The sequence below is a fragment of the Lissotriton helveticus genome, chromosome 6 (assembly GCF_964261635.1).
Source record: "Lissotriton helveticus chromosome 6, aLisHel1.1, whole genome shotgun sequence".
In the NCBI taxonomy this organism is placed as follows: Eukaryota; Metazoa; Chordata; class Amphibia; order Caudata; family Salamandridae; genus Lissotriton; species Lissotriton helveticus.
In genome coordinates, this window is record NC_136067.1 from 1,966,295,552 (window position 1) to 1,966,323,420 (window position 27,869).

General features: G+C 44.4%; 1 protein-coding gene across 1 annotated transcript in view; it reads left to right on the forward strand.

The window, feature by feature from the left end:
• Positions 1–27,869, forward strand: part of LOC144761991 (fucolectin-like) — a 157,557-nt gene that overhangs the window by 67,932 nt on the left and 61,756 nt on the right. The window contains exon 3 of the mRNA XM_078647156.1: positions 12,448–12,751. Within this exon, the coding sequence (XP_078503282.1) occupies positions 12,448–12,751 (304 nt within the window). The remainder of the gene's footprint in view (positions 1–12,447; positions 12,752–27,869) is intronic.

Consider the following 27,869-nt stretch of genomic DNA (forward strand, 5'->3'; position numbering starts at 1 on the left):
CCCACATACCGCCTCCTCCCTACAGAAAGAGCCTGGTATGTACTGATTCCTTACTTTTAATGATCAATACACGTGACTAAGAATATTAGAGGCTATCACTAGTTCAAGACATTAAATCGATTTTCTCCTTTGCATCTTACAGATACAAAGATTAAAAGCCCCGATGAGAGAACAGGGACATTCGTCCTGGCCTTGAAATGCGTCGGCAATTTTTTTGGTGGAATACAATTTCATTAGTAAAGACAACTAGGACTCATGAGTCCAGTGAATATTGAATTACTGTCATTTATTTGACAATATTCCCCATGTACTAGATTTTTCTCATTCATTGATTGTTTATGTATGTATTTGTGGTTTTGGTGTAATGTATTTATTTCTTTGTATGATGTTTGATGTTGGTACATTTGTTCAAATATTGTTTAGCTATCTATGTACAAAAGTGTAAAATATTTCAATGTACAGTGTTTTTTTATGTTGTTTAAAGCATAAGTAGTTTTTGATGAAGTATAAAATAATTGGCAATAAATCAAGTTGCCAGGTTTGGATTGAATAAATATTTATCCATCCCTTGAAAGGCTTTTGTTTGAAGTAAGTATGGTTTAGGCATTTTTGTATATTCTATATTCAAACAAGGTCTAGCTTCAACCACGTATAAAGACCTATCTCCTTAGGGACACAACCTTGATACAACCCAGCACCAAGACCTTTCAGGCTAGCATCAGTAGAGATGATAGAGCATGTTGAGGGATCAAAATTGCGAAGTTTAGGGGCATTGTGTAATTTACATTTTATCTCATCAAACTCTTTATCACAAAACTTGTTCCACTCAAACTTTAATCCCTTTTTTAGTAATTCTCTCATGTTGAAAGTAGCTTCCGCAAAATTCTTAATAAACTTGTCAAAATATTCTGCCATCCCGAGAAAGTGCATGAGTTCCTCTTTGGATGAGGGAGCTGTTCAATTCCTAATTGTATTGACTAATTCTGCCTTGGGAATTACCCCATCAGATGTAACAGAATGATCCAAGTAGTCTATTTTATCAAGACCAAACTTACACTTTTCACATTTAATGGTGAGATTGTGTGAAGAAAGTCTATCCAACACCTGTCGGACTCTCCTGCCATGTTCTGATTCGTCGCTCCCATGGACCAAAATGTCATCCTGATATACGCATACTCCAGGGAGATTAGCTGAAACCGTCTCCATGACACGTTGGAAAACTGAAGCAGCGGAGACAAGACCAAAAGGGAGTCTGACAAATCTAAAAGTCCCAAACGGCATAACAAAAGCAGTTAAGTCTCTAGAGGATTGATCAAGCAAAATCTGATGGTATGCAGACGTCAAATCGATGGTGCTGAACATTTTAGCACCACACACCATACTCAGAAGGTCTGATATGTTTTGAATAGGGTATTTATCCACAAGCACACATTTTCTGAGCTGCCTGAGACCGACACCTAATCTCAAAGAGCCATCAGCCTTCCTGGTAGCTACAACCGGGGCTAACCAAGACGTGACCTCAACCTCTTCAATGATACCTTGTGATTTAAGCCTTTCTAACTCACTCCGCATTTCATCTTTAACAGTGAAAGGAACATTACGTAATTTTACCTGAAACAGGAATGGACCCAGGAGACAATTTTATTTTGTGACAGTATCCCTTCAGACACCCAAGATTGTCACCAAAAACCTGAGGATATTCATCCATAAGCTGAGCTTGTAGAATAGAATCCTGATTTATAGATTCCACAGCTCCTCTATCTTGCAGAATTATGGGAGGAGTGTTGCAAGGATCCAACATAACTCTTAGATCCTTCTAATGCCACTATTTTATAATACTGTCACCCTTTTTTAAAACATGAATTTTCCCAGTGGTGAAATGACCCTCATATTCTATTAGGCCAATAAAGTAGCCTCACAATTCAATGGGATCTCCATCATAAGCAGTGGGGCGAAAGTCAGCTTTACGTAGAGTAACTTTAGTACTTACATTTTCATTAATAAATGTACTTGAAATAATAGTTATTTTTGCTCCAGAATCAAATAAGACCTTGGTCTTCTGACCCTCTACAAGAATATAATCTAACGGCCCGTCACCCCATATTTGAACAATATTTGACCACACTCAAAATCATGTTGATCAGAAGAAGTCTCATGGCCAATTTCGTTAACTCTTTGTCTAGAGGATTTGATCCTGCAGTCAATAACAAAATGTCCCTTTTTTGCTAAAAATACATATGGCATTCAAAGCAGGACAGGATTTATCATTAGCCCAATGCATTATTGCATCTATAGCATTTCTTATCTTTACTGAACTGAAAATGAGACTTACTCAATTGTTTGTCTTTAACTTGAGCTTTTGTTTGAGAGTCTTTCAACTTAGTATTAATAGTTGGGGTTGTATTGACAACTGATACCTCTTAAATGAGATCTTTTTTGATCACTTTGATACACTCAAGAGAATGTTCAATCATTTTGGCTACTACCAAAACTTCATCAAGGGAGGGTTCATCCTTGAGCCATAACTCATCACGCACCTTCTCAGACACACAACCCAACATTAATTGAACCCTTATCCTTTCATCTATAAGCAAATCAAATTTACAAGTGGAAGCCAGGCGTCTTAAATCTGTAATATAATTTTCAATACTTTCTCCTTTTTGCATCCTCCTCCCAAAGTGGTAGCGTTCTAAAATGGTACTAACCTTTGGCAAATAATGAGCATCGAGTTTGTAAATGCACATTACAAATTCATTCAAATTTGTTGCAGAACTGTCAGGAACGTTTGGAAGATGATCAAAGACACCTTGACCCTCCGATCCAAGACAGTGCATAAGTAAAGCTGTTTTCCTCTCAACACTGAGAGACCTACCACAAACACCAGCATAGCGTTCGATAACTTTTTTCTACTTTGGCCATTTTATTGGGGGGTCACCTGGTGACTGTAAGAAGAAAGGAGCTGCAGTGAAATTTTGCATGACTAAAGTAAAAAAATGATAAGCAAAAGGTGTATCTAAAAGTATATAGTAACTAACTATCTGGAAGAAGGCTGACTGCTCTAAGGAACTGCTGCCCCCACCTGCTGAGCTGCTCTTCTGCCTGCTGATCCTGCCCTGCTAGGGAGACCTAAAGAAACACCTCCAGAGTGTCTCCACAATATTCATAAGACCTGCCTTTGGGACAACAACGTTTTCAAGGACTTGCCCCTGCAACGCTGTGCCTGCGTGCAGCATCGCTTGCCCTGTGACTTCTTAACGCCTTTGCTGCGGGGCGTATTCACCTGCTGTGCGGGTGGAGGGGGGCCGTGCGCAGTACCGCCGCGCTTGTGACGAGCTCGGCTCGTCATGCTGCACCATGGCGCTGTGCTCATGACCCCCGTTTTGGAACGTTCGGCACAGCGGGGAAATTATCCGAGCGTGCGAGCGTTCCAACGGCCATGAGCACGGAAAGTGTTAAGGAACTCCCTCTGCAGCCCTGGGTGTGTGTGGCTATTTCTATCACTCCTAACTGAACTGGGAAGCGCTTCGGGGAGGAAGCGATGCAAGCCTGAAGTCACCGCTGCTGCCCTGGGACCTGATCGCGGCGTGAGGACTTTATTTGACTTAAAAAGCGCTCTGTCAAGAGAGCGCTGTATGGGCGTGAGATTACCGCCGCCGCCCGGGACAGGAATGCACTGAGAAGCGCTGTGCCATGACTAAAGCGCTGTGAGGTGAAGTGTTGCCTGGGCTTCGGGACCCCCGACTGCTGCTGGCACGAGTGACCCACAAGCTACACTGCCTTCCGTCATCCTCAGGTGCTGATCTGTGGGGAAGGTGTCTTGGCATTGCCCCCAACATCACCGCCGTGGGCCCGAGTCCAGGTGCATGGAAGACGCTGCAGGAATCACTGCCGCCGGCCCAGGAGCTGAGGGTTGCCCAGCAGGGACTCCCCCTGTGACAACAGAGACCTTCAGCGCTGGGATTGGGCGCCGGTGGAGGGTTGTCTAGCAATTGGGACGCGTCACCGTAGCTCAAGGAGCAGAGGGCTGCGCGCGTTCCCCGGAGGGCGTGCCTGAAACCAAGAGAAGCCTTGGGCGACTGCCGGCCTTGCCTTCGCTCCCCCAGGTAAAGGAATGAAGATTTTCAACATTTAGAAATGAGTAGAAAATCATGATTTTAGGCACGGAGGCTAATATTATGCACTACCTTTTATTACCACTCAGGAAGCAGCAACAAGAAATTAGAATCAGAACACACATGAACTTCTAGAATACTGAACATGCATATCCCCATAGAACCTGCAGCCATCTTCCTCTTTTGGGTGCTGCAAACATTAGATAATATAAACCAAAGTCTCTTTCCAAACAACTCAAAATCTTCTTTCTTTCCAGGACACCAACTCTTCAAAACTCCAACTCCATGGAAATAAATCTTTATCCTGAATATTATAAAATTTAAATCATTTATTACTGGGCGGGAAAAGCAGAGGGATAATATTAGCCTCCGTGCCTTTATTAAAATAATGATTTTCTACTCATTTCTAAATGTTGAAAATCTGCATTTTACATCAAGGCCCGGAGGCCAATTTTATGCATGTTCAAAGTTCTCCAACAACACTAGTCAACACATTCTCCACTGGTTTAAAATAAAATCTCTTAAAAGTTGACTCACAACTCCTATCTGCAGTCTTCATACTCCCACTTAAGTTAAAACCTTTCATGTAAGCCTTGCTAGCCATAGCCCCACTCACAGAATGAGCTCCAAAAACAATTGAATCTATCCCTGCCTTCAACATCACCTCCTTCACCCATCTAGCCAAGGTTGCAGATGAAACTGCCTTAAAAGGCTTCCTTACAGATACCAACAACTGAGAACATCCACTTGGTCTCAAACCAAAAGCTCTTTTTTCATATTCCTTTAAACAATGAACCACACATACATTTCTATTCTCATCAAACTGCAGATAAAAAATAGTCCTAGACATAGTCTTGGTTCTTTTCCTCGATTCAAAACAAACTCTTTCTGGTTGAAAAAACATAGAATCCACCTCCAAAGTCCTAAAAAAAATATACTCTTCTACAAGACACCAAACATAATAACATGGCTAGTTTCCATGATAAAGATTTCATATCCAAAGACACATTCTCACCCCAACTATCTAATTCTCTCAAAACCACAGAAACATCCCATAGAACACCATATTTCGCCTTAGGAGGTAGAATCATCCTTACACTCTTAACTAATCTTCTTACCAGAACATGTTGTCCAACTGGAAGTCCTTCCACCAAAACATGTCCTGCAGAAATAGCCGACCTGCTAATATTCGCTGAATTATAAGCTAAACCTTTATAAAACAATTCAGATAAGAAATTCACTACATCTACCACAGGAGCTGATATGGGATCCAAATCCCTCTCAAAATACCAACCAGACCATCTTCTCCAAGCTGACCTATACATTCTTGTTGTTCCCTTAGACCATGAACCTGCGATAAGAGCCTCAGCCTCCTCCGATAATCCACGCACTTGCCAAATTCGCCTGAAATCAGCCACGCTATCAGTCTTAACTGCCCTCTTTCTACTAAATCGTGAACATCCCCCTGTGGATCCAGAATAATCTCTCTCAAATTCGGTAATAACACCGGATCCTCCATCAACAGTTCCATCATGTCTGGAAACCACACTTGGGATTTCCAGAATGGAGTTATCATTACGATCTCTGCCTTCTCTCTCCTGACCTTCATCAAGGCTCTCTGAATCAAAGAGAATGGGGGAAAAGCATAATTCCTTCCTACACTCCAATCCTGTAGAAAAGCATCTATCCCCTTCACCTCCGGATCTGGCCTCCAACTGTAAAAATCTTTCATCTGACAATTCAACCTGTCCGCAAACAAATCCACCTGAAAAGGTCCCCATCTCATTTCCAAACTTCTGTAAACTTCCTTGTTCAATTTCCAATTGCTCACATCCTTCAGATATCTTGAAAACCAGTCCGCTTCTACGTTGCTCAGACCCGGAATATACTGAGCTTGTACCACAATCTCCTTTTCCAAGCAAAAATTACAAAAATCCCTCACTAAGTTCGCTAGACCTTTCGACCGTGGACCTCCTAACTTGTTTACATATCTTACTGCAGACAGATTGTCCATTTTCAAGAGTACACAACACTTTATCTGATCCTTCATGAAACTCTTCACAATTTATATGCATCTGCGTCTCCTCCTTGCACCATTTCCCTCCTGTTGACACCATTCCGCACGTTGCACCCCAACCTTGAAGATTCGCATCCGACTCTATTTCTATCTCTGTCACCTCTCCAAATATCGCCCTGCCGTTCCATGCTTCCAAATTCATCATCCACCACTTCAACTCCTCCCTTGAATCCTGATCCAACCATAACCTTTGTGAATATTTTGCTCCTTTCCTCAAGTGAAAACCCTTCAACCTCTGTAACGCTTTGCAATGAAAAGGTGTTGGAAAAATCACCTGAATCGATGCAGACAACAGACCCAACAACCGAACTAACTGTCTCAAAGTGATCCACTCCAAAACCGTTGCCCTCTTCACGTCCTTCTTGATTGTCTTCACTTTGAACATTGGCAACCTCAATACACAATCCAATGTCTGAATCTGAAAACCTAAAAACTGAATCTCCTTTTGTGGAACCACACAAGATTTCTCTCTGTTCACCACAAATCCAAAATCCTCTATCACTCTGATTGCAAACTCCGTCTGTTCTTTCGCTAGAATCATCTCTTCTGCCATGATCAAAAAATCATCCAGGTACACAATCAAACGAATCCCCCGTGATCTTAACCAAGCTGCCACTAAACGCATCACCTTTGTGAAACACCAAGGGGCTGATGTCAATCCGAAAGGGAGACTCTTGAACCTCCACAACTTCCTTCTCCACCTAAACTGGAGAAAATCTCTCTGCTCTTGGCACATTGGAATAGTTAAATAGGCATCTTTTAAATCTAACCTTGTTAACCAATCTCCCTTCCTCAAGAGATCCCTCAACAAATGGATGCCCTTCATTTTGAAATGATTGTATACAACCCAATCGTTCAATTCCTTCAAATTTATCACAGGGCGCATTTCCTTTTCCTTTTTTTCCCCAAAAAATATGTTGCTTATGAAACTTCCCCTTACATACCTTGCTTCTTCTATCGCCCCCTTCTCTACTAGAGCATCTATCTCCTCTGTTACCATATCCTCCATCTCTTTTGAAAACCTCAATATATTTGGAACTCTTTCCTGAACTGGATCTTCTTGAAAATATATTCTGTAACCAACAACAGTTTGAAAGACCCATGTATCTTGTGTAATCTCCTTCCATCTTGAAACTAATAGGGATAATCTGCTGCCCAACTTTATTCGAATAGAAGAATGGTCTTGTAAACTCCTTACCTGAGGCCCCTCTTGTTCTTCGCTCAGAGCGCATACCTCTTCCTCTTTTTCTCTGCCTTTGAGGGAAAAAATTCCCTTGTCCTCCTATTGAATTGTAAAAGCTTGATCCATATCCTGAATTATAGGGCCTGCCTCTGCCGAAATTTCCACGCAAAATTCCTTGCCCACGGCCGGGGAACCGGCCCCGCATTTTTCCGGCCACTCCAAAAACACGTCTAATGTCCTTCTGCGCTTTCTCTAGGGAACTGAAGGTATTGACATAGCGGGACATGTCTTTAACAAAGTCATCCCCAAATAACAAACCCTCAGAACGTTCCTCTGGTTCTTTTCCAGCCAGATCAACTAACTTAGGATCAATCATGAACAAGATTGATTTCCTTCTTTCAATACATAATGCCGTATTTGCATTTCCCAGAATTAATTAATTAATATCTAAGAGCCTGTACTGGCACCCTGTAAGTCCCTTCTCCAGGCCTCTTCTAGGATCCTTCCCAGCTTTATTTATAAAAGTTATCATCCTTAGATCTAACTCTGGTGTATAAGCCGCTTTACTATCAAGGCTAGGCCTCGGGCACTCACTCCTCATTCTTGTTCAAACTTCCTTCGGTATTTCTCTTCTTATCCAGAAACAAACATACTTCGCCACATGCTCCACCGGAGCCCATTGTGGTGACAGAGGGTGCTGTATTAAAAAAGGATCAAACATCTCCTTGCCTTGTGGGTCAAAGATTTCGTTCTCTTCTAACTTAATTTCTTTTTCCATCATTTTAGACTTTTTTTATAGGAATTTCCTTCATGTCTGAATCCTCCAGACTAGAATTACATATAAATTCTACATCCCCACTAGAACATGTATCAAAGTCAAAGTCAAAACCATCTTTATTCGGCTTCCGTAATTCATAGAAAACCATAAAAGCACAGATAAAAAACATGTTTTAAAAGGACGGTTATAAAATAACATGATTCAGTACATACATGATACCAACAGTTAGTTAAGATTAAGATTGCCACGATGACGTACACAAAATAAAAAAAAACAAGCAACAGATTTAGCATGTAGTTCATTATCTAAAAATTTGAGTGCTAAAAAAGCTGGATGGCAGGCTCGAAGTCTCATTGTTCTTAATATAGGAACTATCCAGCGTTTGCGAGGAATTTCAAAATATATACAAAACAGTAAGGTATGAATGGAAGATTGTGGGGCCATAGAATCACACGGGCAGGGTACTAGATTCCTTGTCCAATCATTTTGGTGAGGAAAAGAAATCAACCGATGAAAGCTATCAAATCTTAATCTTGTTAACAGAAACTTTTCATACTGGTTCAAATTAAACAACAGATAGGGCTGCATAGAGAGAGTGGTTTGTATTGCTAGTGAGTGTTGAACTGAGGGTTTCCCTATTTCTTGGGAGAGTAGTAACTCGCCTAGATGACACAGGCACAGTTTTTTCAGTTCTTTCCTTGGCACTTCTGAGATACTGGATCGATTTATAAAATATCTTTGGAGGCCTAAGTCCTCCAAGAACGACATTACGCATGCTAACCATCCTATTTTTTCCCTGTTATCCAGTGCTATACATTCCTGGATAAGAACGCGCATCAGTTCGCACTGCTGTGTGGTCCAAATTTTCCTCCATAGCATGACTGGTTGGGTCTTTAAGATGTCAGAAATATAATCCAGCCCTAGTTCTGGGTGGCAACCATATGTAGTGGTGCTTGGTGGGACTGCAAATAAATAGCGCAAAAAGGAATTTTCCACTCTCTGGATGTCATCCGTATTAGTATGCCCCCACAGCCCTGAACCGTAACTCGCAACACTGGTACACTTTGCCTGGTTAATTTTTAGCATTTCTTGTGGTGGTCTCTTGCCTAGCTTGTATCACAAGCCACAGTGGAATGTTTGCTCTTTTGCGCCTTTTTAGCGCTTCCTCTCGCCTTTATAGCGATATCTCTTTGAACCTTATGTTCTCTCTCTTCCTTATTTGCATCCAAATGCTTTCTCTTATGACCCTTTTTCCCTCCAATACCTGAGGTTCCAGCCCTAGCATCTACCTCTTCTGTGGTCCAAAAACTTTCCTCATCATTTACTCTCTGCTTATTTTGAATTCCTTTTTCACGAGTACACTCTATTTTTTTATCAATTGCTGCCGATATTTCCCCAAACATATTGTCCAAATAGGACTTCATCAATTCTTCAAAATTACCTTCAGCACCCTCCATTATAAATATATAATTCTCCTCAAAACAATTCCTACTAATGCACAATAAACTTATAAACTCCCTTTTTATCCTAAAGCCTTTCCTTCGTCTTTTTATATAATCTCTCCTCACCAATGTCGAAAAACGCGTCCTCTCACTTAAACTTGTAACCGAAGTCTGTCAGAACCGGTAAATTAACAGACTTCAATATTATTTTCCCAAAACATGGCTTCCTTGCTCCTCATTCTTAAGCATCATTCTTTCCCAACTTTACAAAATGGCCGCCGCACGTTACGTGAGTACGGCGACCTGAAATAGAAAAAATAAGCCTCGCGAGTCAGTCTCGCAGCACAACTGACTCCCGCCTCACAAAGAATACGGAGCGAACTCGCGCCTGCTGTCGGGATAACAATCGGCCACGCACCGAAGCTCGCGGACAGAATACAGTTGGATCGCGCGACACAGCCTCAGACCAACTGTCACAAATATGGTAAAACTAACATTTCACTATTTTCCGCCTCAAAAATCCTACCAAAAATGTATCTTTCATCTAAAAACGCGAGCTAAAATAAAAAACGCTATTCCACATTCCAATCTAAAAAGCACCATCCATATAAACCACTTGAAAAACCTTAACAACTACCTTTCAAATCCAAGTTAACATCTAACCATTATTAACCTGGTTTCTTACAGTGAACCCTATAAATCGATTCTCAATTAAATAAACAACTGATAAAATAATCATTTTCTCAAAAAATTTCAAGAAATTAACATACAAAATAAAATATTTTACATACATTTCATTCTCATTTTAAATACATATCATTTTCATATATATATACTTCTTATCTATCTTATAAATCTATATTCAGTCACTTAACCAAAACCACAGTTATAAACAAATTGACTTACCTGAAGCCTGAGCAGCAACAAAAGAGGAAGATGGCTGCAGGTTCTATGGGGTTATGCATGTTCAGTATTCTAGAAGTTTATGTGTGTTCTGATTCTAATTTTTTGCTGCTGCTGCCTGATTGGTAATAAAAGGTAGTGCATAATATTGGCCTCCGGGCCTTGATGTAAAATACGCGATACGCTGCCGCGAAGAGCGCTGCCTCGGGGTGGGCTCGGGGCCGGAGGCTGTGGGGAAAAAGTCTGGAGGGCTGCCAGAAGTTGTACGCGCTCCTCGCGGGCCTGGCGGGGACAGCAGCAATTGAGATGAAGGACTGGAGACTGTGTGGGCAGTAGCGGGGAGACCGGGGATACTTCAATAATAGCGGCACTCTCTTCCACAATTCCAATCCCGGCACGCACCCCGCTGTAGGGGCACTGCGGTACTCAGAAGAGCGCTAACTCAGTCAGGAGGTTGCGGGACTTATTCCCCCCACATTTCTGCACAACGGGATTCTGCCCTCAGAGAATCCTAACTGGTAATGTGCAGCGGGGCGCGTGGGGGACTCAGGACTTTCAGCTGTTAGCACAGTTGGGGCCCAATGTGTCTCATCTAGACCCCAAACCAGCAGCATGAGGGGCTCTACATGCTAGAGACATCACCCACATTAAGAGACCTCAGTGCTCTCAGCCTATAGTTCATTTTCCTATGGGAACCTCTCCACCAATTTATCTTGTACTGCCAATTTCAGGAGTAATGTCCCTAAAAGGACTACCAGATTGGATTACTGTTTTTCCTCATAACAAACCTGATAATTAAGAGCTCCTGATTCCTGTGGAATATATATGTATTGTTAATCTTACCTGAAATACAGATAAAGATATTTTTATTGTCATAATTCATTGGTGTAGTATCTTTTTGTGCGTGTTTTACTGTGTTCGTGTGTTTCACAAATACTTTACACATTGCCTCTGAAGTTGAGCCTTCTTGCTCTGGGCCAAGCTACCCTGTGGGAAGCGGTGATCTCTATTTGGACTAGGGTACATACCCCGGCCAACTAGAGACCCCGGTTCTAACAACATCGATGTCAGCACAGAGAGATAAATAAGATGAAGTAACATTTACAACACAAGGGTGTTGGCAAGCAGGCCTAGAGTGGGTTCAGCCTAATAAAGACTTCATATATATCTGTAACACAGATCTGGTTGAGCAAAGTTCCCTTCAGGCATCTGCAGTGGAAGACCACGATGCACAGGTTCCTGGTTTACAATGTGGGTTTGAACAGAGCTGGATACATTGTGATGCAAAGGAAGCCCATGCAAAGTTACAGAAAACCAGTGACATCCCTGACCTTACAATGAACACTGGCTGTGCTGTCCCACCTGAAGAAGGGATGGATGGCTCAATGGCGGAAGTAGAGCTGTATCCTTGAGGAAGCGGAGGAGAAACCCTCAGATGCCAGCCTTAAAGTTCCCCAGCTGAGGGTGTGACATCCATGTAGAATAGCTGTGCTAGTGAAGCAGTCCCACAGCATGGCCAATATGAATGGAGCTCAGTGTGCTTTTACTTGAGACCACTTGAAGGTGGTGCAGGTAAAATAAATTTGCTTTGTGCAAAGTCATTGAAGTGGGACAAACAAGTAAATGTTTTTTGTTGTGAATGGTCATGTTGGTGCATCTGGATATCAGCATAGATATGATTGTGCTAACTCAATATAATTATAAAATAACCTTAATGTTTCCTCTATCAAAATGCTTTGTTACAATCACCCCCTAGGACTGAAGGTTGATTGTTTACTGCATTTATGATGGCAATACATATTCAACATAGGACCACTGATTTTCAATACCTTGTGTACTGTTCTAAGAAATAAGCAGTAAAAATGTCATGGCACACATACGTTTTAGGAATGAAGATTGTCCTATAGTAGCAATCACTGCTGGGTCTAACCCCATGCTTTGTCTACTTTCAGGTGAGAATGTGGCTCTGGGTGGTCGAGCCACCCAGTCAAGTATTCTTACTGGAGACACTGCTAAGGAAGGTTTCCTGTCCGATGCAATCAACGCAATAGATGGAAATCAGGATCCCGAGTTTGTGCACGGATCCTGCTCCCATACAGCTTATCAACAAAATCCCTGGTGGAGGGTGGATTTACTGAAACCATATAAAATGTATTCCATTTCCATCACCAACAGAAATGTTATTCCTGAAAGGCTGAATGGAGCAGAAATTCTCATAGGAAATTCCCTATCAAACTATGGCAATAACAATGCAAGGTAAGGTGTAAACTTTGTTCACTTTTATTTGCGATGTACAGATCGCAGGTGCTTGGTTCTTCTGTTCAGCTGTGGCGTTTATTGTATTACAAGACTTACAATTCCAGTCCTGCATGTGATCAAAGTAATGGAACACCCATCTTGAAATGAAGAGTGCAAGTATTCCATTTACTAAATACATAATTTAAATGGAAAATAAGTTAGACTAAGTACAATCCTGTGACATGATTTACACTCTGATCACGTGTAAGATATATTTCAAGGCGAGTGTACAAGTTTATGAGCTATACCTTACTTTTAAAGAGCTTAATTTAATAATTGTTTTGTCACAATCAATGTTACTTATTTGGAAATAAGGACAGTACCTCAATTTACTTTCAGTTTGTTTTAGTTATTTCCTACCACCAGTTCCTCATTTTCTTCATTTCCTTGTGATCTGCGGAATGTTTTAGTCGTTATTTATTTTTACTTTACATAGTTTACTTTATTACAAAAATGATTTACCTCTACTGGCTCCTTACTTTGTCCTCCTCTTCCTTGCGGATCTCTACTCAGGCTTCAAACTTGTTTCTAATAAAGCTTCAACTCCTCTCCTGATATTCATTCGCTGAGTGTTGCAGCAAGTTGCTGATGGTGGTCACTGATTGCACATACAGCGGACACTTGCTGTGGGCTTGTCAATGGCAAGTGTGTTTGTGCTGTCCTTGCCCAGGTAGTGCCAAAGGCACAAAGAGCAGGCCATTGCAGGTATCATGGAGAACTATGCTCTCTCATTAGATGTGACCTGGATTGCTTCGTGTAGCTACGTTCATGGTGTATGTTGTACATACAACTAGGCAGTACGATCTTTCACCCTCCTGAGGCAGATGCCGGGAGGTCTCTCTTTCACTTTTCTTCGTATTTTAAAAATGTTCGTGTTATTTTGACTATTGCTTGATTTAATAAGCTTTTTAACTGGTGACATCTGCTGAGACCTCGCAGAGACCTTCCCCCCCCCCCTCGCTGCCTGGCCACTCTCAGCCGAGTATCGACGCTGAGAGTCCGGTCCCGGGTAGGCGAGTGATAGACGGTGGCCATATTGGGTGTGGGCTATTGCTGGGTCGTGCTCCAGCTGCGCATAAAAGGGGACAGCTATGTCTCTGCGCAGCGGATGCGAACAGCGGACGCGCCGGATCTGTGCCGGAGTTGTGCCAGAGTCCTGCCCGTCTGCGCCCGTCTGCGCCCGTCTGCGCCCGTCTGCGCCCGTCAGCGCTAAGGAGGCGCCTTGCACCAGGGATACTGTGCCTTACAAACCAGACGGAGGTTTGTACATGAGGGAGGACCTACTTAGTATCCGGCAGCTGTCTTTACACTGTGAGCATTCCTCTCCTGATCCGTTGTGTGGCCCTTTTCAGTGTCCATGTGGCCATTTTTTACTTAATCCCCCAACTCCTATTAGAGCTTTTATTGATCCCCCTCCCACTGTTTCCCCGCCCACCGAGCCTTCGGCTCCTCGGGATCTTAAAATTTGGAATCTTAATGTTAGGTCATTGGTTAAACACCATTCCGCAATCTACGACCTTATCTTGGAGGAGGCCCCTGATATTTTCTTCATGACCGAAACCTGGCTTCATGTTATGTTATGTTATGTTATATTAAGCTTTTATTTATATAGCGCACGGCTACTCAACAAGAGTGTCCGGGCGCTTTATGAGGGCGACTCAGCAGTTAAAAAGCATAACAGTGAACAGAAAAGGAGAGCAGAAAAAAAGAAACAACCTAAAGATTAAAAAGCCAGGTCTTCAGGTTTTTCCTGAACAGGAGCAAACTAGGAATGCTGCGTAGAGCAAGGGGCAAAGAGTTCCACAGCTGGGGAGCCTTAAGGCTGAAGGAACGACCCCCGGTGCGAGCCTTCCTCACACGGGGAACCACGGCCATGAACAAAGATTCCGACCGCAGAGAGCGGTCCGGACGATAGAGGGCCAGTCTACGCTGCAGATACTTTGCTCCGGAACCAGAGAGTGCCTTATGCACCAGCGTCAAGGTTTTAAACATTATCCGCTTTCGGATAGGGAGCCAGTGAAGTGACTGTAGCACCCCAGATGTTCTTGCCCTCCTGTGAAGGCCGAAGATGGCGCAAGCCGCAGAGTTCTGCGCCACTTGCAACCTTTGGACCAGATAATCCAGAAGCCCTAAATAAAGAGCATTAGCATAGTCCAGTCTAGATCCTATTAGAGCTTGGACAGTGATCTTTCTATGCTCCTCTGTAAGCAGGGGTAGGAACTTCCGGAGCATCTTTAGGATGCCAAAACAGGTGCCCGTCAGACCAAGAATGTGCGATCTGAACGTGAGGTTATTATCGACCTTGACTCCCAGATTTTTGGCAGCCACAGATGGCTGGGCGGGGGCACACATGTCCGCTGGCCACCACTCACGCCATTCCGGTTCCGAAGCACAACCAAACAGCAGAACCTCCGATTTACTGGAGTTGGCCTTGAGACCATTCTGCTGGAACCAGTCAAAGACCCTCTTCAGACATCCCCGGATGCTCTCCCCATCAAATGGCTGATCTTTCCTGCAGGTGAAGAGAAGCTGTGTGTCATCCGCATAGGACACGATCTGGGCCCCCGAAGCCTCCACAAGTGCCGCCAAAGGGGTCATAAAGATGTTAAAAAGAGTCGGGCTCAACACAGAACCCTGTGGAACTCCGACTCCCAGTGGCGGCATCTCAGCGGAGCTCGAAGAGGCCCAGACCGTTTGTCGACGGTCCTCCAGAAACGATGTAAACCATTTGAACACCGTCCCCCTCAGACCGATGTCATAGAGTCTGGTGAGTAGAGCCTCGTGGGGGACGGTGTCGAAGGCCGGCGACAAGTCCAGCATGACAAGCACAGCCTTCCCCCCTGCATCCAGAGTCTCGCGGATGACCTCTGACACCTCGAGAAGTGCCGTCTCCGTGCTCAGGTTAGGCCGAAAGCCGGATTGCGAGGGATGCAGTAGATCATTTGATTCAAGGAAGCCTGAAAGCACGCCATGCACGTGCTTCTCCGTGAGCTTCGCAAGGGCCGGAAGAAGAGAAATTGGCCGATAATTGGCCAGAACCCCGGTATCCAATCCCGGCTTTTTGAGGAGGGGGATCACCATCGCCCTTTTCCAGGGCAAAGGGAGCCTCCCCTCTCTCAAGGATGAATTCAGAAGAGGATTCACCAGGGGGTTCATCAGCAGCGCCATCCTGGCCAGAAATTTGGCAGGGCAGGGATCTAGTGGCGACCCAGACTTGAGACTGGCCAGAAGTGAGAGGGAAGCATCAGAGGAGACCGGCGGGAACTCCGCCCAAAAAACCTCTGGCGTAGCCGATGGTGCTCATCCCACCTCGATGCTAACAGCCCCTTCCGCAGACTCTGTGGAGAAGGAGGCCTGGATCGATCTAATTTTATCGGTGAAAAACCTAGCCAGGTCACAGACCCAGGCCTCAGATGGAACTGCTTGCTGTAGATTGGACCTGGGGGCTGTAAACTCCCTCACCACGGTGAAGATATCCTTACAGGAGTTGGAGGCCACCTCAATCCTCCTGGCAAGGTACTCTTTTTTTGCGCACAGAATGTTACGATGGTACGCTTTAACCGCCAACCTATAGGTAAGTCTGGCCTCCCCATCATACTGAGAACGCCACGTCCTCTCCACCACCTTACACTGGCTGCATTCGATACGCAACGCCCCCGTGAACCACGGCGCAGACTGCCGCTCGCCCACTGATCGAGAAGCTCTTACAGGGGCCAGGTCATCCAACCTCTCTAACAGCCACGCTTGCAGAGTCTCAGTGTCCAGGTCCAAGTCGCCCACAATAGGGCAGGGATGGTCAGCAAACGCCCGCGCTAGCAGATCAGGCGTGACTCTATGTAGCGCCCTAGAGGCAGCTCCAGACTGAGCCGGAGCGCAGCTAGATAAATGGTCACTCCCTCGTATGAAAAATCTGGCCAGTCTGTGATCAGACCAGAGTACCGGGAGAAGTTCTATGTCCACAAGGGGAACAGAAGAAAACACCTGATCTAGTGTATGTCCCTGATCATGTGTGGGGCCCGACAACGAAGGAGCGAGACCCAAAGGGGTAGTGATATCAAACAATTTGTTTGAATTCATGTCCCCCACAATGTCCAGGTGAAAATTAAAATCACCTGCCAGCAAGCAATGCTGAGCAGACAAGGCCAGTCTGGATAGGGCCTCCTGGAGGTCCTCAAAGAAGGAACCCACCGATCCAGGGGGCCTATAAACCAGCAGGCCCTTCAGGGCTTGATGGGGGGACAGCCTGATAGCAAAGGCAAGGGACTCAGAGCCTGCAATAATCTCCATAGGCAGGATAGAACATGGGACGCTTTTCTTGACCACCACCGCCACTCCGCCACCCCTTCCCTTGGCTCTATCCTGGCGGAAGATGTTATAATCCGGTGGGATGGCCGCTAGGATGTCCGGGTTGGACGACTCCCCCAGCCAAGTTTCAGTCAGAAGGAGGCATAAAGGTTTTTTCCCTGACCAAAAGATCATAGATGTCAAGGGCATGCCTACCTACGGATCGCGTATTCAGCAATAGACACAGGTGCTTCACACGACCCTTGGCTGACCGATGGACGGGGGAGGGAGCAAAGGTAGGTGACCAGCCACAGACAGGATGAGGCCGTGGCCGAACTGAACTTAGCTCTCCCTCCAGAATACTCCATATACACTCATAATCGTAACTCTAAGGGTGGGGGTATTACAGTGGTAGTTAAATCATGCTACCCTTGTATTTGGAAGAAACTAGCTATGGATGGATGCGAGAGCGCGCATTTCTGTATTACGGTTAATCCCCATTTTACCTTTTCTGGGCTTCTAATTTATAGACCCCCTGGTAATGACACTGCTTTTAGAAAGGTTCTTCCAGAAACCGTGAGCTCTCTTGCAATGGGATCGGCTAACTTTAGTGTCCTTGGTGATCTCAACCTCCATTTTGACCTCTGTCATACCCCAGCTATTGGTAGTACACTTGCTGATTTAGAGGCGCTGCAGTTAAGTCAGGTGGTTACCCACCCCACGCATGTGGGTGGACACATCCTGGACCCCATATTTACTAATTTGACAGTGGAAAATACCTTACCGCCGATTCCAGTAGCTTGGTCAGATAATTTTTTAGTGGAATTGCACCTCGCGATTAGAGACCCTCCTTTTAAAATCATAGACAGAGTCGTTCTTAAACGCCCATGGAAGAAACTAAAGCTTGAGGATTTTCATCGGGTGCTCAGTGAACACCCGCCTGGCCCTTTTAACGACGTTGAGTCTGGCTATGATCTCTTTTGTGAATGGGTCTCTCGGGTACTTGATTCCCTGATCCCTGCTACATGGAGTAAATGTCGCTCTTTAGAACCCAGTCCATGGTATGACAGCGCCTTATTGCTCCTGAAAAAATCATGCAAACAAGCGGAAAGAGACTGGCGTAAAACCTATGATGCCGAGAAAAAAACGCAGTACCTAGCTAATACCAAAATTTACCATAGAGCCATATGTAGGGCTTGTGCGGCCTACTACTCCCAAGAGTTCAAACGCAGTCCTAATCCCACAAAGCTGATCTTTAAAGTTCTCAAAGACCTGACTGCTAAAAGAGCCCCAGCAGCTGAGATATGCTCAGTGTCCCACTGTGAAGAGCTCGCTGCCTTCTTTCAGGAAAAGGTGCATACTATCTATTGCTCCTTCCCTAGTACCATCCCTCAGAGTGAGGACCAGAGGCCTAGTTAGATCCCTCAGAGTGAGGACCAGAGGCCTAATTCTACTACTAATGTGGTTCTATCCACATTTCCTGGAATTTCAGAGGTAGAGTTTGATAGGCTGGTGGCCAAAGTAAAATCCGGGTCAGTACCAACTAAGTGGAAACAAGCCTATGTCACTCCTATTTTGAAGAAACTTGCGCTGGACCCCCTCAAACTGGAGAACTATCGTCCGATTTCTCTTCTCCCATGGGCCGCAAAGGTTGCGGAGGCTCATGCCAATGGAATCCTGACTAAACACCTTCAGACTGCCAATATCCTGGATTCCTCCCAGAATGGATTTCGGGCAGGTCATAGCACAGAGACTGCTCTCTTTGCTATGACGGAACATCTACGCTCCGTGCTCGACTTTGGCCAAACTGCGGCACTAGTGTTACTCGACCTCAGTGCCGCGTTTGACACGGTCTCACACGCGATATTGCTGCAGCGTCTGGGAGAAGCAGGTGTCTCTGATTTAGCACGTGAATGGTTTCGGTCATTTCTAGCAGGTCGCTCATTTCTGGTCGCTACACCTCCATTTGAGTCTAAACCCTATTCCATCGAGCAGGGAGTGCTTCAGGGGTCGGCACTTAGCCCCACGTTGTTCAATCTGTATGTGCAGCCACTGGCTGTGGTCGCCAAGCAGTGGGGCCTGACCATGGTTTCGTATGCTGACAATACGCAGCTGGAGGTTGCACTCAGTGGGGGCTCTGACTCTGAAGCCCCTTGGTTCAGGGAGGGTTTGACGGCAGCGGCTGGCTGGATGACCGCTAACTGTTTACAGCTCAATGCCAAGAAAACGGAGGTCCTTATTGTTGGTAAGCATAGTAACGTCTGGGGCATTCAGTGGTGGCCTCCAGAGCTGAGTCCAGCTCCCATCCCGGTACCCGAGGTTAAAAACTTGGGTGTCTGGTTAGACCCCGACCTCAGTTTCTGCGGACACACAAAAAAGTGGCTGCTACATGCTTTGGTATTTTGCATGGGCTCAGGCCAATCCTGAAATTCTTTGACGCCCCCACTAGACAGTTGATAATCCAGGCCACCATACTCTCGCTGCTTGATTACGCGAGTTCGCTCCTGTTGGAGGCCAATCAGGCAGAAGTTATCCGGATGCAGGGCGTACAGAATACGGTGGCCAGAGCCCTGGTGGGCCTACCTAGGTTCTGTTCTGCGAAGGAAACCATCCGGAAACTCCATTGGCTGCCCATGGCTCAAAGGATTGAGTTTAAGACTCTATGTCTTTCCTTCAAGATTCTTAAACTGTCCTCTCCCCAGATCCTAGAGCATCTTCTCACCCCCTATGTCCCCTCTCGTTCTTTGAGGTCATTGAGTCAAAATCTGTCTACAGTTCCACGGTTCAAACGCTGCAGAGCGGGAGGGCGTTCCTTCCGCTATCTAGCGGCTAGACTTTGGAACTCATTACCAGCTCAAATTTGCGCCCTAGATGATTTGCTTACGTTCAGGAGGGCTACTAAAACCTATCTTTTCCCCCCTGGACCCTAATATACTGCCCCGCTGCTACTTCTCTCTGGTTTTTCTTTTGTTCTGTATGTGTATTCCTTCTGCCAGTCAAAGCACCGGGACGCCCCTTTGCTGGGGCAGCTGTGCGCTATAGAAGACGAGATAACATAACATAACATAACATATTTAGTACTTATGAGTTGTGTGCTCTTAGACCTGATGAAAATGAGGGAACTGACTCATATTTTGAAAGTATGATTCCTGCTCAAACATACTTTTGGACAATAACCACTTACTGTGTTGATTTACTTGTGCTAGGTTTAAGATGGCCTTGATATTCCTGAGTCTACACCTCCACCCATCTGGAATGCCAGGCCCCCAAGCTGTCACATTGCACACCGCAGTTCTCACTTCTCACCTGTGGTTTTCCATTCTCTACCACAAAACCTGTGGTTGGGCTGAGCGCAACATTCTGGGCAGAGACTTCAGCGTCTTAGGTATTAGTTTACAGGGGCAAGGTAAGGCATTCAAGGAGATGGGATAATGTCTCTCATTCTATTGCTTCCTGGCCTTATCGCAGTTTCTAGCTGTAATCGGTGGAGCACATTCATTGTGGGAGATGTGCACTATAGACACAAAAGATTGTGTGCACTTCCACTGAATCCCCATCAGGTTGCAGCTCTCCAGACCTGCCATAGAGGAGATGCACACATTACAAACCAGCAATAATATATACTCTCTCCTGGGTGCCAGTAATATTATCATCCTTTACCAGTTAGATCAGCACAAAAAAACTATAAAATGTATGTCCTCTTGCAACTAGTGCTCCTGAACAGTCTTGGAGGCTGGAGTTTCTCTCCTGTTAGTTTGCTGTTGGAACTTTTCTTGGACCCTTCCTCAGGACCTCCAGGACTATGCACCTCTCGGTTGGGCACAGAGAGCAGAGCATCATAGTGTATGGAATACAATGGTGTAACAAAACTTGAGGGGGGTCCCCTGCAAAGCACATGGAGCCCCCCCCCGGCAGCCTGGCCCACCACCTACAGTATATCATCTCAACATCTAAGTTCAGCAATTCCTCCGGCTAAACTCACAAGTGGTAGAAGTTCTGCATTCATCACAGATAGGTATATTTACACATTGCTCCTCGGTATATTTACACATTGTTCCTCGTCGAATGCTCTGAGGCATTTGATAAAGGCAGCTCTAAGTTTAGGGGAGGTGAATGGTCAAACTACCGGAATGTCTTCCAGGAATAACTAATACATGACTGAGACATACGTGAGAAATTAGAGCACAGCAAACATTATATCAGCCAAACTTAAAGCCACATTAAAGACTTTAGTATGTCACTGATGACGTAAAATAGGATGTAGTACGATAATGATCAACTAAAGTAGATAAACAAGTTAAAGCAGTAAGTGAATTAAGAAAACATTGCCTATTACAGGGATCATGATGTTCATCAATATACACTGACTCCGTTACAGCCCCATTGTGAGATTAGACAACCACCAGTAGAAATACTAAAATCTAGATATAGTTTGGAAAGGCTTTTATTTTGCTTGTAGATTGATCTATTAATTTTATAGTATATGTTGGCAAATTTTCGTCAGGTGTAAGACCGGCATAAGATGGAGAGTGTGTGAAGTATGTACCGCCATTCACTATGTTTACTTTTGTTGCCGGCCGGGCCCCAGCCGCCCTACCATGATGCCCTCCCTGATTCCAAATTATCCAATTATCACCCGCCACCCACTGAAACTCTGATGGTCCTTAGGGATGGGACAAGGTGGATGATCCCTCATGGTCAAGGGCCCATGCTGACCAAGAGCTTACCAGAGCAAATCAAGGACTGGATTTAAAAGCGGAACCCACTGAGGAAACGTGTAGGACCGAGGTGACTGCACACATTTTTGATATAGCTCGCACATGCCATGGAAGATGTCGCAAGACATTTAACATCTGCTCCCCTTTGTGAGAAGAGGGAAGCGTAATGCAATGAGGGACATTTAAATCCCACCTTCATGCTACTTGAATAGAGAGGACTGGCAATAGAAGTTTAATGGGGAACGACCCAATATTATTTCTTTGGTAATTCCAAAGAACTGGTGTAAAAACCACACACTTGCAGATAAAATTGCCCTTGCAACAATCATTAATCGATATGGGTGAGCAACAGCCAGCGAGAGCAATTTGGCTGCATTATGAGGATGCTCACAATTATGCAGGGGAGGGCGGGAGCATTTTTTATCACAACGTCATTGCTGTGCCAATATCGGACACTTTTGTGTGACCATTTTTGAGTCAAATGCTACACATTTGTCTTTTGTATTTTATTCACCCCTAGCCATCCACAAGTCGTAACCCATCCATCCTTACCCATCCAACTAAACCACCAAAATGTCCCATCCACCAACCCACTTATCCAACTCCATCTATTCATCCATCCAAACCCTTTATCCATCAATCTGGCAAAACCCATCCATCGGGAAACAACCTTTACAACGCAACTTTTACCACGCAGTGCCTTTACGACGCAACTTTTACAACGCAAACCATTACAACGCATTGCGCTGGGGGGCGCTCTAGGAGAGGGAATAGGTTTAATTTACTGTCCAACACCTTCCCTACTATCCACGGGGACTGGAGTTGGAATAGTAAATTAAACTATTCACTATCCAGCGCCCCAAAGCACTATGCGTTGTAATGGTATGCGTCGTAAAACTCGCGTTGTAAAAGCATGCGATGTAAAAGCATGCGTTGTAATGTCATACATCCCATCCATCTATTCACCCAACCAGCCATTCAGCCAACCTAACACATCAACCCAACCATTCATCCATCCCCACCCATCCACCCTCTTGCATCGAAACACATATCAAACCAAGACCTTCTGTCCATATTACCATCCATTTATTCACTCATCTACCCACCCATCTCTCTAGATACAAGCAGTGAGCAAAGAATAAGCCTTTCACAGGCACAATAGAAAACTGGGAGTCTAGTTTTTATTCCACCCCCAGGCCTGATTCTTCCACTACACACTCCCACCCTGCCTCCTAGCTCACAGCTGGGATTATTTTCATCCAGATTCCTGCTTTTATCACTGCTGCAGTCGTATCCTTCTCTTCCTGCTTCTTTCTCTGTTGTATGCCTTTCTCTCTATTGCACTAGGTCAATCTTTGGAAATGAAAAATAATTCTGGATGCCCAAATATTGAACGTCCGAGTCTACAACATGCATCCACCATCACAAATTAAGCATGTTTGCCTGAGAAACGACTGACTCTGTCCCGACCCTCACAAGCTTTCAGAGACACTGATCTTTTCAGAAAATGTCCCAGTTTTGAGACAGGCCAGCCAGCTGCTGATCTCTGCTTATTCTTAGGCCTTAGTATTACTTCCTTGGACTCTAGATCCCCTCCCTCTACTATGCATGGGCCACAATCACAAATTCCTGAAAATCAGGACCTGGTTTTGATGATTTTGTGACACAAATTTCAAAATCGGACTATACCACATGTGTAACTAGGGAAGCATTTCTGCTTTCAAGGGGACAGGCAAAGGCTTAAATAGTGTCCCACCGTCGATAATTGAAGTGATATTACGCTACCCATTAGCTGCTACGTTGATGCAAACTCCCCCCTAATGAAAACTTAAATAAAAATATTTGATCTGTTAAATGAGCATCTATCCCTTCATGGCTAGTGTTCGCAAACCTTCAATAAGGTGTGACCCCATGAAGTCCTCTTGCTGACATGCCCCGGACTGGCGCAATATGTCTTTGTGCCCATGACTACAGCTGTAGGCCCATGTGCAGTATGTAGGAATGACCTGCTCTTTCTATAAGTCACAATGCCACAGGAATTGTCCATTAGCTGATGGATTTTATAGATCCCCAAAGGAAGAACCCCACTGCCGCCAACACTTGCCAACACTGCTTTGGCCACCGTATATCCTTGTTCATTGCCAAGGCTGTCATACTCATCTGCAGCGAAACTGTTATGCACTGTAGAAGTGACACTGATAATCATCCAATGGGGTCTGGCAGCACACACGACCATGTTGACGTCATATACACGTCATAGGGAGACCTGACAAACTGACCTACTGAAAAACTCTAAAAAATAAATAAAATCCTTCTTTGTTGGATATAGACACAAAGATTTGACCAATACATCAAAGTCACTGACACAACACTCTGCAAGAACACCATTGATGTTAAAGAAAAGGATATGAAGGCCAACATAAACAATAAATAAAAAAACAAGCCTTACACTACTGCCTAGGTGGGCATAAGGCACTTCTAATTGCAGCGCCTTTAATGTACTTGTTTGCCACACTGCACAACAAGGAACACAGCACTTTACGTGGGGCGATCCCAGCACTTTCCAACATGACAGCATTAATTTAGTCAGTAGCAGCACTTTACAGATAGAGCTGGCACTTTCATGTAACTACATTGGCTCTTCCCTGCTTGTATGGCCTGCAAAATCCCCACTGTCCTGAATGAGTTAACGGTGACATGATAACAACAGCTACAAACGCAGTAACTTACCCAATACACTACGTAGAATAAATTGGCCAAATTATTGGCAATTCACAACCAAAACCTTTAACTACACCAATGGGACAATGATAGCAGTTCTCATCCACAGCTACATCACATTTAAAGGGACAGCACCTGCTTCACTCCTTCAAGCACTTTTATTGGCAATTTATCGGGTCTGGTCGCTCAGTGGACTAATGGTTCCACTGCCGGGGCCTGTGTTCGACCTCATGGTCACAGGTTCAAATCCTGGCAGGTCCACTCAGCCTTTCATCCTTCTGATGTCAATAAAATGAGTAGCATTGAATTGGGTAACAAGAACATCAGTTATTCAGCACCAAGATACCTCCGGGTGAATGTGCGCTTTATAAATACACATTATGTTATGCTATAGTAGCAGCACTTAGCATCTAGAACGGTGCATCACGTTTAAAGGGACAGTGTGCGCTTGATGCTTAGCACACTTTTAATGGAACACCCCGGGGACCTCTCAACGTACCTGCTATGCTTTCCACGGACCGGCAGAAGCACTTTTCCGCAGAGTTTGTTTACATTTAGCCAGCAGTCTCAGCAGGCATCCGCCACTGCTTATGGGGAAGTACGAATTATCCCGATCTCTGTGAGCCTGCTGCATGTGCGGTGGAATAGTGAAAACACAAACAGATCTAAGAGCATCTTCTAGGACATGAAGCAGCACTTCTCAACTGAACTTTATGGGACAGTATCAATACATCCAACCCGACTCCACAGCATTTCATGGGACAGCATAGACAGATCCCATAGCATTTCATGGGACAGTACATAAACATATCCCAGAGCATTCCATAGGCACTACAAAGAGAACCTTGCACCACCAGACCTAAGAGAATTCCACAGGGAAGTACAAACAGATCCCTGAGCATTCCACTGGGCAGTAGCACTAACATATCTAAAAGCATTCCATGGGACAGAACAAACATATCCCTGAGCATTCCATGGAGCAGTACAAACATATCCCTGAGCATCCCATGGGGTAGTACAAACATATCCCTGATCATTCCATGGGGGTACAAACATATCCCTGAGCATTTTATGGGGCAGTACAAACAGTTCCCACGTTTCTTTGGACAGTATCAACAGATTCCAAAGAATTTCATGTGACAGTATAAACAGATCCAAACAAATTAGAAAGTCCCAAACGTTTCAAGGGATAATATAGGCACACCCAAACAGATCTCAGACAATTTCATAGGACAGAACCACATTTCTAAAAAGACACACAGCATTCCAATGTGAAGTGCATACACAAATCGGACAGTACATACATAAATCCGTGCAGACCTCGCAACATTTCATAAGCAGTACATACAGGTCCTAAAGCATTTCATGGACAGTGGCGAAACTTCTGAACCGTACCCCATAGCTTCTAAAAGGAGAGTGCAGCATTTCTCAAGGGTCACCAGAGTGTTAAATGGACCGTACCAGCACTTCTAGCCAGATCACCACAAGGGACAGTGGCAGCAACCCAGAGACGTTTTAAGACATGGGCAAAGGGGGTTCTGGCCCAGGGCCCAAGCCTTTTTAGTGGTCCCTTTTAGAGCCAGCTCTGTTATGTTTTACCCTGATGATCTTGAGTAATTCTTAAACATATTTCTTAAATACCGTATTCCTTTAATTTATTTTGAAAGTGGTTGATTACAGATAATTTGCAGAGAAATGCTCTGTTAATGTTTCATGCAATATCCCCAAAAAAGTTTCTTTTAGATCAAAAGAGGACCTCACATATGAGAAATGAGATGGCGTCACAGGGATTATTTGCAGCAATATTTGTGAACTGCTGCTGTGTTAAATATTGAATGATACAAAAACAGGGGGTTGATTCAATTACGGAAAGGTCAGAGGCTAGAATCAATACATATGAATACAAAAAACAAGTTGCCTCTGACACCATCAATACACAGAGTAATTCTTGTCCCAAACGATTTTTTAATTAACTTTGGGGTGTAAATATCACAGTTGTGTTACTTTTTTTCTCTTTTTTATATAGTAGTTGCATAACAACACGGCCCATCAAAATAGACCCCTTTCTTACATTTACACATAAGTACAAAAAATATTTACAACAAGCAAAGTTCAGTGTATCGGTGAGTTATATACAACGCAACGTTCAATATTCAAGTGTAGTGTACATTTCAAAACAGTGAAACAGATATATACATGTTAACTCAAGAAGTGCAAGAGAAACTGAAAAATCAATTTTCAAAGGAAAAAGTCCTATTATTTTCTGTATCAGGGCAGTATCCTGTAAATGTGGGAGTACTTGTAAAGCGCACTGCGACTCCAAGGAGTATCCTGGCGCTGAAGACCGCTGGGGAACCCATCCTGGTTTTCCCTGTGAGATGGTCCCTTTCTGGGTATCTCCAAGGTGAAACCAGGCACTCCCGGCGTCTGTGGAGGGCTGTTGTAGAGATAAGGCAAGCTTAATGCCCAGAGTTGCAGAGTGTGCTCCCTGGTTAGAGTAGGCACCAAGACGAGAATTATCAAGTCCGATTTGACCCTGGTCCACGACCCTGCCGTGTCGGGAATTGAACCCTGGTCCCAGGCTGTTCTCTGCTTATGGGTCTGCCGCCTCTAACCAGTGAGCCACACCACTCCGCAATGTAATGTCCACAGAAATGCCTGACTTTATTGCCAAGTGAGAGGTCTTCTGGATTTATTTTTGAGCACGAAAAAAAACGTTCATTTGAAAAGATGGTTTGGTCCAATAAAGGACCTGATTCCAATGTGGCTCGACTGAGAACCTCTCGCCTAAAAACACTTCACGGACACCGGGAGTATCTCCGGAGGAGGAGTGGACCCCGTCGGACAAGCTGTACAGCAAAGAAGAAATGCCGTGACTCAGCGAGAGCACAAACAATCCAAAGCGCCATCAAGATCATCCTTTCCCCCCCACCAAGGATCTCGGGTACCTCCACAAGAAAGAGTAAGGTACACAAGTCCTGGTTCTGAAAAAACATTCTCCCTGACGAAGACCTTCATCTAATACGTGTCAACATGTAGGTCAAAACGCCTTGGCTTTTAGGCGAGAGGAATGGTGGGAATCAAGAACACTCTTTCATTTGTATTTCTCATATAAGACAACAACGTGGGTAATCAGAGGCACAGTAAAGTTTGAAATATGTATTTCAACTACATGCTCTAAGATGAAGTATTTTGGCTAACATAAGCAGGCATACGATTAGAAATAATACAATCAGCATTGTTACAATTCCATAAAACACAAAGGGAGAAATCATATTATACTGATAGTGGAAACAGGTCATATAGCGTTTTGTGTACCACCCTCCCCTTGCTCGAATCTAAGTTTTATAATA